This window comes from Oryza brachyantha, chromosome 1 (assembly GCF_000231095.2).
Source record: "Oryza brachyantha chromosome 1, ObraRS2, whole genome shotgun sequence".
Taxonomy (NCBI): domain Eukaryota; kingdom Viridiplantae; phylum Streptophyta; class Magnoliopsida; order Poales; family Poaceae; genus Oryza; species Oryza brachyantha.
Genome location: NC_023163.2, coordinates 25,901,721 through 25,915,466, shown reverse-complemented (window position 1 = coordinate 25,915,466; position 13,746 = coordinate 25,901,721). Strand labels below are relative to the sequence as shown.

The 13,746-nt window shown below is 41.9% G+C and overlaps 2 protein-coding genes across 2 annotated transcripts; both read right to left on the bottom strand.

Annotated features, from left to right (window-relative positions):
• Window positions 1-532: 532 nt before the first annotated feature.
• On the bottom strand, window positions 533-4,421 carry LOC102711203 (DNA-(apurinic or apyrimidinic site) endonuclease, chloroplastic-like). Its single transcript, XM_015832783.2, is given in 10 exon segments — window positions 533-902; window positions 1,457-1,480; window positions 1,483-1,606; window positions 2,435-2,515; window positions 2,693-2,740; window positions 2,842-2,979; window positions 3,099-3,206; window positions 3,374-3,688; window positions 4,155-4,297; window positions 4,378-4,421. Coding segments are annotated over 9 exon segments (999 nt in total). The 5' UTR covers window positions 4,194-4,297; window positions 4,378-4,421; the 3' UTR covers window positions 533-780.
• An 871-nt stretch (window positions 4,422-5,292) lies between these two features.
• LOC102715168 (DNA-(apurinic or apyrimidinic site) endonuclease, chloroplastic-like) lies at window positions 5,293-12,722 on the bottom strand. Its single transcript, XM_040520159.1, has 12 exons — window positions 11,923-12,722; window positions 9,404-9,560; window positions 9,217-9,314; window positions 9,057-9,121; window positions 8,537-8,773; window positions 8,167-8,444; window positions 7,900-8,010; window positions 7,628-7,765; window positions 7,484-7,531; window positions 6,757-6,837; window positions 6,286-6,445; window positions 5,293-5,585 (listed from the first exon to the last, which is right to left on the bottom strand). Exons 1-12 carry the CDS (start codon window positions 12,720-12,722, stop codon window positions 5,464-5,466), a joined length of 2,295 nt encoding a protein of 764 aa, XP_040376093.1. The 3' UTR covers window positions 5,293-5,463.
• Between the last annotated feature and the right edge of the window lie 1,024 nt (window positions 12,723-13,746).

Below are 13,746 nucleotides of genomic sequence, written 5' to 3'. Positions count from 1 at the left end.
CTACAGTCGATAGTTGTCGCCTATGCCAATCTCTATCCATACCATGAGCAACGATGCTGGTGCCCTACCGCTTCCTTTTGCTGCATCCTTGCTCGCTTGCCGGTGAGCATCCGTACATTCGCACGTCCTCTTTCTCAACTAAAACTTAAACCTAAAACTTAAACCAAACACATACTTATATTTCAAAACAGAGGGGGCAACATGAGTGCCAAGCCGCCCGCACCGCACACAACATGAATTTCATTTTCAGCATAAGCTTGTTCTACATGTTCTCTTTCTCGGCAATAAACATTTATTTTAAATGTATGTATCTAGTATAAAAAAGCAGAACTGATACGAAAGAGAGTTCAAATGTTGGTGAAAAGTGGATCAGAGACCGCAAACAATTGCATCGCTTCGGTATACATGGAGGCGAGGTTGTTAAGCTCACGATCCTGAATTGGAACAAGAGGTCATTAAAATCAGGATTCGAAGGTCTCTAAAATCGTATGCATAAAAATCATTGAATCTACCTACTTATATGATGGACGAGTTAGTCGAATCAGACCCCTTAATTACAGTCATAAAATCATATGATGCCGAGATTTTGACAACGTTGCATGGAGGCTCAGAACGAACAGTTACAAAACAGGCGTAATATTCACGGGCATGGATATGCAGACCATCTCTACAACAGCTCGCATCATTTCACACTGGTCAAAGATTTATCCTGAAGCATTTATCAAGTGATTATGTACAGTTGGCTTCAGTAAGCTCTCGCATTTTAGAGTCTCGTCAATGCTATAGCTTTAGTACGAGGCCGATTGGACTGTGGTCGCTGAATGATACATCAGGAAGAATGTATGAATCATGAACCTTGTCGGTAATCGATTCTGACACAAGAAAGTAATCTAATCGCCAACCTGTTAAATGAGCACAAAACATCAGATATTCAGAACCAGGGAATTTTTTCAAAGGGGAGAAAAAAAGAATAGGAAAAAAATTTCCATCGCCTGAGATATGGAAAATGTTAGGTATAGTTTATTCAAAAGAAATATTGGTTGAGACGATGACCCAAGAAATTGGACATCTACTTCTTATTTTATAAATTACAGTCCCTATGATTACTACCAGAGAAAATCTAAAAAATACCATTGACAAACATGTCTAAGATAAAATTGCCCTAAGATGTCTGCATTTTCAGTATAAATGAGGTGTAAACCCCAATATTACAGTAGATCTATAATCTTTTTTATCAATGATTACCTAAAAACTAACACCGCAAATGCTAAGATTTTCCCCGTCTGGAAGTGTCACCCTTTTTCACAGGATCACAGAAATGGACGAGGTACTAGTAGTTGTAAGTAGTAAGATACAGTGGTGATTGTAAGACGTATTGTTTCTTATTTAGTAGTTCCAATGCAAAAGTTAAAGCAAATCCAAGGCAAATTTATAAGAAGTCCACACATGTACTGACCTTTGTTGGTTATCCGTTGGTTTTCCAGAAGGTATAGCCCACAGCATTAGGGTGCTGTTTTCTGAAAGTATCCACAAAGCCTCTGCTAGAAAGATTTGTCTCAAATGACTCTCTCTCTTCAATTGTGAAGCCTGCAGACTTGGTTTTTGCCTGAAAAATGGTTCAGAATGAGGATCTGTGTACAAATACAGGACATTCTGAAACAACCTAAACACTCTGCTCTCTGACTACTTGGTCTGCCCAGCCTAAACACTCTGCTCTCGAATGATAAATAATAATAAAAAAAGGACCCTCAGCTCTAAGGGGAGAGACCAGTATTGCAACTAAGAAGAAGCACCTGAAGGCTGAAACCGGGGGCACGAAAGGTCATGAAAGCCGTATAATAGCAATTAAATATTCTATTCAAGATTATGTTTTGATGCCAAGATTATCTCTCTCCCTTTAAAACTTCAGTGTGGCCCTAACTGAATGGCAAGGCGATCTCTATTTCTCCAAGGAATATTTTCAAGCAATACACAAATATACATCAAAACCTGGACCTCTTAAGTTTATCTAAACATGTCATAGTTGTTACTGCTGTAAGTATGGGAGCAAGAAATTTAAACTAAGCCATTTTCTATAAAAAATAAAATAAATGCTGAAAGAAAATATGTCACGACATGACAATTGCATTTCATTTCTAACTTTTACTGCTACAGATCCTCAGAAAGACATGGTAGAACAGTTTAATACACAAACTTTCATTTCCAATTCCAAAACAGTAAAAGCACCCATGGAACAATGCACCCTGAGATTATCCTGGGTTCTAGTACCATTGGACAATACACGAACTAATGGATGAGTATAATTTGACCTTGCACACTTATGCAGAAAAAAAGTTCAACTTGGTCAAAGATAAGGCCAAACTTAGCTAGCATGTATAAACATAAGGGCATCTTTGTTGACTGAGACATTGTTCAAAAGGAAAAGAGAACTCACTGGAGGATTGTGAATGTCAATGCTCTGACGAGCACAGTTAAGATCACCAGCAACAATTACTGGTTTGGACTTTTCCAGTATCTGCGGATCAAAGGTATAAATCGGCTTACATTACAAAGTACTATTTCAGTGATCACACTGTGAAGCTATTCAATAAGATATTGTGGAGTTGTGGATAGGGACCGTGACACAACTCCACAATATCTTATTAGATTGGAAACAGCAAATTAGATTGGAAGGCTGAGCAAGCGGACACACTTTTAGATAGTTGCTGAAACATGGATCCCAGTTATTGACCCTGTAAGTCTGGTGATCAAGATGCAAAAAAATAAAATTAGACTGAAGCAAATGCTATAAAATACTATAAAATCAATAGTAATAATACTAAACAGGAGGAGCATTCTTACCAATCTACGTAAAAATCGACCAGAATTTGGAACATAGGCATTTACCAAGTAAAACCCATCAAACTCCAAAGTAATAACCCTGCCCTCATGATCATGTTCGGGTATGCCAAGTCCATATTGGACAGAAATTGGTTTAACCTGTAAGTGCAATGGAAGCACAACATAAGTCATGCTATCATATACTTTTCATCAAAATATTTTTGCATCTAGAATTAGTATGCTCGATAATCTGGAACATAACCACATAAATAACATACCTGTGAAATTACCGCAGTCCCTGAATAGCCAAGCCTTGAGACACTGCATGACCAATAGCTGTTGTCATAGCCTGCTATCAGATTCTTAAAATTTTCAATATCCTTTTCCTGAAAACATAATGAAAATGCAGTACAGTATATATATTAACCATAAATTCAATATGTAAGACCATATGTCAAGTGGTTTGGAATAAAAACCCATGACTATATGAGTGCACTGAAGCAACCCAAGAGGTATAAATTAACAGTCTCGTGAAAGGAACACAAAGACTTGCCTCCAAATGCGTCTCTTGAAGACATAACACATCAAAATTCTCTCTCTGGGCCAAGTTAGGTGCAGAAAAACCTTGTGTGGTCACAACATCATGAAGCCCATTAACATTCCAGGATAAAATTTTCATGCACTTAGTATCACGGCTAAGTGGTGGAGGCCTCATGGTCCTTGGATTGTATGCAAGCCATTCTGGTAATTTCTCTCTGTGTGTAAGTTTAGTCCAGGGCTCATGACCTTGGGGAGGATATCCACGCTGAGAAGCCGCAAAGCCTGACATGCTCGACATCTTTGTCCTTGTCAATTCCACAATCCTTGTCTGCCTGATTCAGGAACAATTCAGCCACTATTGCAAGCACTTCGGAAAGTAATTAATCAAGAACCTGTTATTCCGACAAGAATAGCCCTTGCGCACACTGAAAGAACGTGTTTCTACTACTCGCCTACTCGGTTCCCAAACAAGAACAACGCCGCACTAGAGCTATGACTTGGTAACATAAGCTATAATAACGAGGAACCGCCTCCGAAAAAAATGCCCTAGCAGAACCCTTTTCCTAAATCCAGTCCAGAACCGACTCCACGCTCTCCGAGAATCGAGGACTGGTTTTTCTCCGTCCAGGATTCTACCCGATTGTCCAGGACCCCACCCGACTAGCCGTCACGAGAACAATCAGGACGAGACATACCCCGGAAATTCAGAAGCAAGACAAGCAGAGACATCCAGATTCTAGAAACAATCTAAAACTACGCATGCGGAAGGGGGAAAAGGAGAGGAAAGGGGATACAGCCGGAGCCCGGAGAGAAGAGGCGCGGATCGCCGCCATGCGTAAGGTGCAGAGAGTGAGAGAGAAACCTTGGGTAAACCTGTGGAGACGATAGTATCGAGTTCGGGAGGAAAGCCAAAATGTCTCGCGGTTTACTGCCTCCGCTGAAAAGAGGAAAGAAGGAAACCCTTCGCATCAGATTTTTTATCCCAGATTTTTGTGTTGGGTCCGGCCGTGTTCTTACCGGGCGTCAGTGCCTTCAAGCGAGGCCTCCGAAAATCGTGATGATTTGTGACACCCAAACATGTAATTCTGTCGTCAGTATCGCCTCTTTATCAAGACCAACGCGACGGATAGCATAGTCAATGCCGTCGTTGTTTAGCTGCAAAATGGCTTGTTAACTATTGGAAAAAAAAAGGAGCTCATTTTATTCTCCCATTGAACCACTTTTAACACCTTAGAACTGTTTTTTGCCTTACCTCCTAAACTATTAAAAATATTCACTTCACTACTTCAAAATATTTCCCTTTGTTGCTATTAATAATACAAATGTATTTTAAACTGGGTATGTCTAGAGCCAATGATGACACCATTATCAAAGTTCAAAAATGTTTTCAATTTTTATGACTATTTGCGTGAACTTCAAAATACTAATTTAAATCAATCTAAGGTGCTTCCAACCTATACAAACAGTTAAAAGAAATCTTAAAGACTAATGAGACATAAGTTGTAATGTATCTATCGTCCTAACAAAATGTCCGTGGAGAATATGATTAATATAAAGAAAAACAAAAATAGAAGTGTTAGAGAGCGAAGTATATCATTTTTAACAATTCAAAATGTAAAATGAGCCAAAAAATTGTTTATGGGGCTAATTGCTCCAGTGAAATAGTTTGGAAAAGTAAAATGAACTTTTTTTCTTAATTATTAAAAGATAATATATGTGTAAAACTTTCGTATACAAATTCTTAGCGATCTAAAAGTAAAGATTAGAAAATAAACTGAAAAAAATAAACTCTAAATTTATGTTTTAAATTCAAATTTGACCTATATGCATAAGCAAAAAAAAGATAAGGGCTTAAGTGCAACAACGCTACGAGTAGGACGCCACCAAGACTCGTTTTCCCTACAGGTTCACATCAGGATTGCCAACATTGGATTGGTGCAACAAATCCACATCAATTTGACTTGCATCACTACAACGTACTGATACAAAATCACAATGCTCTAACATAACTATGCGAAGTTGCTAACAGAACAAGTGGAACAGGAAAACACTGCAAACTAAAGCCAGAAGCCAGATTGGGTTGCAGACTTGCAGGTATGCAGCCTAGAGCTTCAATATAAGGCCTAGTGGGCTGTGATCACTGGCAGATATGTCTGGAAGAATATATGAATCATGGACTCTTTCTGCAATAGACTCTGATACAAGAAAGTAATCCAGGCGCCAACCTGCCAAACGATGGAAAAAATGCAACATAGTCAAATAGTTATCACGCTCAGTCTTATGTTACATGGAAACAAAGTTAGCGTGCATGATCTGGTGTGCAGACATAAATACACATAGGGACAATATCTACTTCTGCTCTCCCAAAATAAGTTCATCTTTCTAGTTCAAATGAACTAGAAATTAGAAAGATGAATTTAGTCTAGAACAGAGGGAGTATATTTATATCTGTACTAGTCTAAAAGAAAGCAGTGGTGGCAATGAATCTGCTAACTCCACCAACTCTATTTATATATTTTTTTACCAACTACTAACTTCATGTGTTCCTATTTTACAAAATAGTCCGGTGTATTAATCCCATCTTATTTCATCTCTAAATCTCTAAAGTACGAGTATATCATGCAAAGAGCTCATATTAATTTGTTCCAAACAATGCTAGCATACATATAATTCATATTTATCCATAGCAAAGCATAGGTATTTAGCTAGTGTTTAATAACACTAGTAACATGTATGACTAAGAAACTAAATCCAAGAAGTAAATTGCAGGGTGATGACCCAAATGCCAATGCGACGATGCCACATGACTGTTGTTTTCCAGTTATCATGATATCTATGTTGTTATTAGTTAATTAACTAAAAATTTGATAAATATTTTCCATTACTTTCCATGGTACAATAAACCACTTAACATTGAGCACACACCTTTGTTACTCTTCCGTGCATTATGTCTATAGCCCCAGTAACTGTATGCAACAACATCAGGATGCTGATTCCGAAACGTATCAATAAACCCTTTGGACAAAAAGTTAGTCCCAAATGATTCCCTCTCTTCATTTGTGAAGCCTGCACTTTTACGATTTCCCTGGATAGGAGCATTAACTATAAGCCAGCAAAATGTTAAAAAAAACAAAAAAAAAACAGAATGTTTGGGGAACTACACATATGTTCTCACTTCTCAGATGTTAGTATGGCTCCTTTTACCTTTGATGATAGTATGGCCCCTTTTACCAACAATATAAACATTTTAACAACAAATGAACAATGTGAACGCTGTAATCTACACCAGTGTCAGATCCCATATGTCGCATATTAGAAAGTTAAGCATAAGACTGCAATGCTTTTGCATGAAACAGTACTGGCTTATGTGGGTGGTTGAAGCAAACAATTACTTACAGCAGGATCATGTATATCAATCTCCTGATGGGCACAGTTAAGATCACCAGTTAGTATAACAGGCTTTGATTTTTCCAAGTCCTACATAATCATAAGAATTTTGTCAGATTCTGTTAGAAGTATGTCAATTGGGACTTGGAAGTACATTTATTGCTACTGAAACCAGGTAAATGCAGGATAGATGACACAATCTGAACGTAATCATGCATTTATAACATGCAAGGTCGTTATGACAATCCCACCAAAGCATCCTAGCATTGTGGAGTTTAGAGCCCTTACTCTGAAAGTCCAAATACATCCCAAACAAACTATCAAAAATGTTCAAATATGACAACCTCATTGGTGTAAGTAAAATAAAGGATCAGGTGACCAATAAAGAGAATTTGATGCATAATGAAATAGTTAAGAATGTTCAAGCTCTAATAAAATCGTTCATTTATTTTAAATTCTAGAAAGATTTGGTATGTAGAAAAGTGTATGTGCATCACAAGAACTATTCAACCCCTATTGCAACCACAACTATTAAACAGCCACCAGAACTACTTGTACTAGTGAACGAACATGTCAATATGCCATATGAACAATAAGGAGCAAGACAACATGAAGGAAAAAGACAGTGCCATAAAAAAGTACATAGGTAGAATGCAGCGCCATGTTTATTTTTATCACAGAATATGGGTAACAAAACTAATTTGTAATAATAATCAGAGGAAAAAGGAAGGCATACTTTCATGTAGCTACCAAGGCTTGGATCCCACTCTGTGACCCTGTAAGTCTGCAACAATATATGGTCATGGATTTTTACTCAACTTCAATTATCAACTGTCAAGTGACGTATACCAGACTGAAAATAAAAGGGCAAATGAATTACCAGTCTTTTTAGACCGTCACCAGAATTTGGTACATAAGCAGTTAGGAGGTAAAAATCATCAAACTCCACTGTGACAACCCTCCCTTCAGTATCATGGTCTGGTACACCAAGCCCATATTTGATTGAGAGCGGTTTCACCTATAGAAATATGCAAGATACATGATAAAGACACAAAGTGAAGCAAACAAACAAGCATGAGGATATGATGCACTAGAGGTTTCAAACATTTGGCAATGACTGGGGATGTAGGATGCGAGAATAGCAGTGCACACCCTTGAAATTATTGCAGTTCCTGAATAGCCAAGCTTTGATACACTGCATGTCCAGAAACTATGGGTATAGCCTTCAAGCAGGCCTTCCTTAATGACTTCAACATCCTTCTCCTGCTCAAAATAGTGCAGTTCCTGGTTAATAAACTATAGCAGTGAAGGATGCAGAAACAATTCAGAGAGGATAAAAGATATCATCTTTCTAAGAAAGACTTTTTGTCCAATATTACATGGTTATCTTGCACAAGAAAAACTAAAACTATATCTTGCCTGCATTTTTGTCTCTTGTAGGCATAATATATCAAAATCCTCCCTCTGAGCTAACTGATGAATAGAGAAGCCCCTTGATTTTACTAAAGCTTTCAACCCATTGACATTCCATGAGAGAATCTTTAGTGTCTTTGTATCCTTGCTAAGAGGTGGAGGCCTCATGACCTTAGGATTATAAGGAATCCATGAAGGTTGTGCTTTTTTGTGTACAAGCATAGTCCAAGGTTCCTCCTGGTCTACACCAAGACCCAAGCCTGCCTTAGCAACGGCACCTTGGACTGTGATGGATTATGTCATAGTCAGCCAACAGAGAAATAAACTTGAAAATGAAAAAGTGATTAAGCAAAGATTAATGAAGGAATGAACATACCAACCAGTGTTTCCTTCTGGACTGATGTCTTGCTTTGCTTGACGTTAATCCTAGATTTCTGCTCATGAGTGGTTCCTTTAATTGACTTTGTCTTTGTTCTACTTCTCTTGCTAGGAGTTTCAGAAATAACCTCAGAACTTCCTATTTTTTGTTCAACTTCTACTGAAGCACCACCTTTTCTTTTTGAAGGTACTTCAGACATACCAACCTTCTCAACTGCTGAAGTTCCCTCTTTACCTGCAGAAAGGATGTCAACATCCAGTTAATAACTCATCCTTGAAAAACCATACAGTAGCACATAGCTACGGTTAGGAGCTAGCTATTTCTCTGGGTATTTGCATTAGAATTTGTAAGGGGTAATTGAGCAATGCCTTATGTTAGTGGTACAGGGGTCAATATTGGAGCAATGAGTTTGTGAAAGCAAAGATATTGGTTTGTCATTTCAGTTTTGAAGAGCAAGTATTCATTTCAATGGTATTGCTACAAATTCGCAAGTAAGACACACCATTCCCTTGCTCACCCAGAGAACTCATCAGGGTTGATACTAAATCTTTCTTGTTGCCTCTTATAGGAATTCCCATCCTCCTTAAAGTTCATAAGAACTAAGTTAGAGGTAAATCAATTATCATAATTGGTAAATGATTATAAGGGAAGGATGTGGACATATGGCAAATCTAAACCTCGTGATTTCCCTGAGATCCTTCACTGTCATGGATTGGAGTTGATCGGGGTCATTCCTAATTTGCTCAATGTCCAATTTGCTTTCAGCAACATCCTCCTATATGCAAAATAGAAAGTAATCCAACCATAAACAAGTTACCGTGGATAATGCCACCTCTTTAGTGCAAAGCACATAAAAAGGCTAACCTTTTCCAGGACAAGTTCTTCATCTTTCTTGATCTCAGTCTTCTTAGAGGCAGCTCGGCGTGAATAGGTGGCCCGAGTTTGCGCCATCATCAGATTTAGTCTTGTCAAGGCTAGTTTGCTGGAACTGAAATTTGCACTTGAAAGCCCACAGCCACACCTACATAAACAGGTTTCAAGTGATTCCTTTTAAACGAATGGCTAAAGTTTCCTTGATGCACTGAAAGTAGCAAAAACAGCACATCATTTGACAGCGCCTTGAGCGATTCGTACTGCTGATATGTGCAAACGAGTTAAGTGGAAAGGTGAAAGGAATTCCCAAGGGATTCGTACTGCTAATATGTATATCCTCAGTTCCTCACCCCGTGCAACAATGGAAAAAATGATCTCAGGCCTAGCCCATAGCACATTTCTGCGACACTGTCGAGGAGAAACAAGGAGCTCGGACTTCGACTCGTCACCAAAGGTAAACCCTAGGTGCACGATGACCCATATGCAGCACGGCTGCGGACGGGGGCGCTCGAGGACCGAATCGAAACGAGAAGAACAAATGCGCGTAGGAGCGGGGAGAGCGGGAGAAGCGGGGGATGGGAGCCGTACCCGTAGAGACGGAGGAGGGAGCCGCCGCGCAGGAGCAGTGGTGGCATCGGCGGGCGGGCGTGCGTGCGGACTGCGGAGGCGCCGCGTCGTGGCCGCGCTAAAGAACGGCAGCGGGGCGACGCGCGCCGTGGCAGCCGAGCCGATGCGGAACACGTTCGCCGTCTCTCTCTCTCTCTCTCTCTCTCTCGGTGCTGGATTGACGATGGCCATCCGGCCCGGCCCATCTTGGACGAGAAAACGTTTTTCCCTGCGAGCCAGCCGTCAGCTGAAAATCGCGACTCGTTCAGGAAACCAAACACACGAGGTTGTATCCGTCATGCGGGCCAGGGGCGTAACCGAACACCGTCGTTTACGAATTATGACGAGATTTAGTTTAGATTATAGCAAATCCTTAGCATGATTGTATTGTATATTTCCAGAAAAAGATATTTATAAATAAAATTTGTATATACCTATTCTTATCGTTTATCATCTAAAAATCAATGCTGAAAAATAAATATAAAATATTATGAAATCAACCTTAAATTTTAAATTTAAATTTTAGCATATTGATATAAACAGAAGCGAGAGAACATGAATGCTTCTCGAATAGTAGTATCACCGTGCCATGAACTTATTAAATTTTTATAAATGTATTATTATAATATAAAATTGATGATCAAAATTTTAGAAGTTTGATCCATTCTTATTTTAAACTATAAAATCTTATGTTAACCTATAAGTATTTCCAAAACGTGAGTGCTAAAATGCCACTCTTCCGAACTTTCGTTATATTATCACTTTTTCCAATTTTCTCGTACACGTTTTGGATTCTCCCTCTCTCCTATCTGGAAGGGGCCAAAAGGCCAACATAACATGTACTTGGGCCGTGGTGTTGAGGTACGTTGGTCCAAGCGGCTGCAATTGTGACCGACTCCGCCCCGTTTCCCCAACCTCAACTCAGCGGAGGCAGAAGCTTGTTCGGCCACACTTGAAGCTGCAATAAATCATGGAATCTCACGTATGATCCTAGAATCTCACGTGTGATCCTGGAGACTGACTGCCTGGATCTTGTCTCTGCCCTTAACACTATGGAGTTTGATAGAATCGCTGACAGAGCTGTCTTCAAGGAACTACGTTTTCTTCTTGCCATACGTTTTCTTCTTGCCATGAATTTTGTAGTTACGGATATCAAGCATATCCATCGCTAATGTAATTCTTGTGCGCATGCAATTGCCAAGGACTCGGAACGGCCGAATGTTTGGTCTGTTCCCCTCCCAGAATTTGTGAACAATTTGATTGATCGTGATTCCACTGATCGTCAGGTTACCTAAATAAAGTGAGCATTTGCTTAAAAAAAAAGACACCAATGGCATGTTTGGCAAAGACTATTCACCCAAAAAGAAATACAGTAGCGAAACACTATATGCAGAATCAGATCGGGATCATACACGAGTCCTGATGGATACCCGTAGATTTCTTGATACCATACCAGCTGATGTTTTGCTGGGGGCCTCTCGCCTGTTGTTTTCAGGCAACTAACAACTTGTTATTATATCTTGAAGCAATGAAGCGTATTGGGAAGCAGTAGTGCCCCTGCCTTTAAAGAAAAGAAAAGGGAGGAGTAAAGCGCCATGCTGAGGACGGTGATGTCGCAGAAAGCACGTTACCAATTACAACAATTTTTGCAGTCAAAAGAACCGAGATTCCAACAATTTGCAACGCCAAAAGAACCACCACCACCACCACAATGTTTGCAACTTCAATCCTAATCACAGCGAGGAAAGAGTGAACTAGCTAAAACGATTTACAGCACCTGAATCGTGTCAACCGATCGACGGATCGGCCATTGAAGAAGAGCGTACGTTAGTACGTACGTACATGCATTGCATTACAGGAGAAAGTGCTGCAAGTATCTGAGCCCGTCGTCGATGCTCACGTACCTACACTGCGCCATCGCACCGAACCTCACCTTCTCCAGCAGCTTGTCCTCGCCGGACACCTCGAACACCACCTCCGCCTCCATCGCCGCGGTGCCGCAGCCCGCCGCGGGGAGGGGCTCCGTGGCCCAGGTCTCCCCCTTCACGCCGCCGAAGACCGGGCGCGCCCTTGCTGCCGGCACCTTCGCGTCCATCATCTCGACCGCCGCGGGCGCGGGCGCGGGCGCAACCCCACCGAGCCCCGTCCGCACGGCCGTCAGCCGGATGCTCCAGTGCTCCCCCGGCCCGACCACCGCGTTCCGGCCGGTCAGGTCGACCTCGAACTGGAAACGGCCGCTCCTGGCGAGGGCGTCGCGGGCGGCGACGACGAACGAGAGGGTGTTCTCGCCGCTGGCCGCGAAGATGTCGACGGCGAAGGTGACGTCGTCGAGAGCGAGGCGCGGGGGCGGGAGCTTGCGGCGGCGGGCGGCGGCGGAGCGGAACAGCGCGAACAGGCGGCGGTACGGGGACGGGCCCCGGCCATCGCCCGGCGCGGGGAGGAGGCCGGGAGCGGCCGGGTACTGGGAGCGGCAGAGCTTGGACCAGAGGTACTCGGCGGTGAAGGCGTCGCGGCAGGCTGTGGAGACGCAGGAGGCCGACGCGAGCGACTCGGCGTCGAGGAAGGGGCCGACCAGCCGGAGCACCTCCCACGGAGGTTCCGGCGCCGCCGGCGCCGCGCTTACGCCAACACGACGCCTCTTCCGAGCATGCGAGATCGATCCGTCACCGTCAGCGCTCATGTCCACCGGCGCGTGAGCCAGCATCAATCTTGCGTGGAGGTGGAAGGCGAAACAGAGTTTGCCAAAAGAAATCAATCGGTTCGCCAAAAAACGGCTTCCTTTATATATCTCCGCGGTTTCAACCGATTTTATGTAATCCGGAGTATATATGAGTTTGGATGCTGTACGAATGCACGGCGCGGCGATGGGGGCGCGCGCGCGCGAGGGGGTGGCGCACACGTGGTCCGGGAGGAACACGGTGGCGCGGCACGAGGAAGGCGCGTGGCGCGCGAGGGGTTGCCTTGGCGTCGAACGTGGCCGAGAGGATGGCCGCCCAAGTAGGTCGTTCCCATGCAATGCAAGCGTCAACGACGAGGATTGGACACTTCATCATCCGTTGGTCGTTGTGTTGTGTTTGTTCGGTTCCGACCGGGTGCGGAGGTAGAAAATTAATTTATTGAAATAACTGGAGTTAAAATATACTAATTTTACTTAAGTGTTTATACCATCTTAGTTATTTAAATAATATAACAAAAAGATCATCGGGTCGGTTGACCCCGGCAGATATCCTGTAGCTCCGTCCCTGATTCCGCCCTTCTACGAAAGAGATCCTTCGAAATCTTTCGACGTAAATTTAAATTTTTAGAGTTAATTTTAGAATTTATTTACTATAATTTTTTAAATCCTTTAACAACAACAATGAATGAGACCCAACAAGAACGAGGCGTGGAAACAGAAGTGTGCGCTGGCTGTTGGAGATGAAGTAGAATAGCCCAAAGAGGCAATGGTACCAGGATGAGTGGGGGGCCTCTGGAAAGAATATGGACTTATGATCTTTCGCAATCCTACTTAACATTTATATACTTTTATATGAATTATATAAGATTTCAATCCATAATTTTAAATCTAACTCTTAAATTTTGTACGCTAAAATAAAATAAACCCATTATCCACCCAATTACCCAACGCTCAAGGAGATGCAGACACAGAATGCCGCCAGTAAGGACTTTGATGCCAAAGAAGTTGGACAAAGATCGGGAGTCCACGATCCCCCTTCCACTGTGGCTGC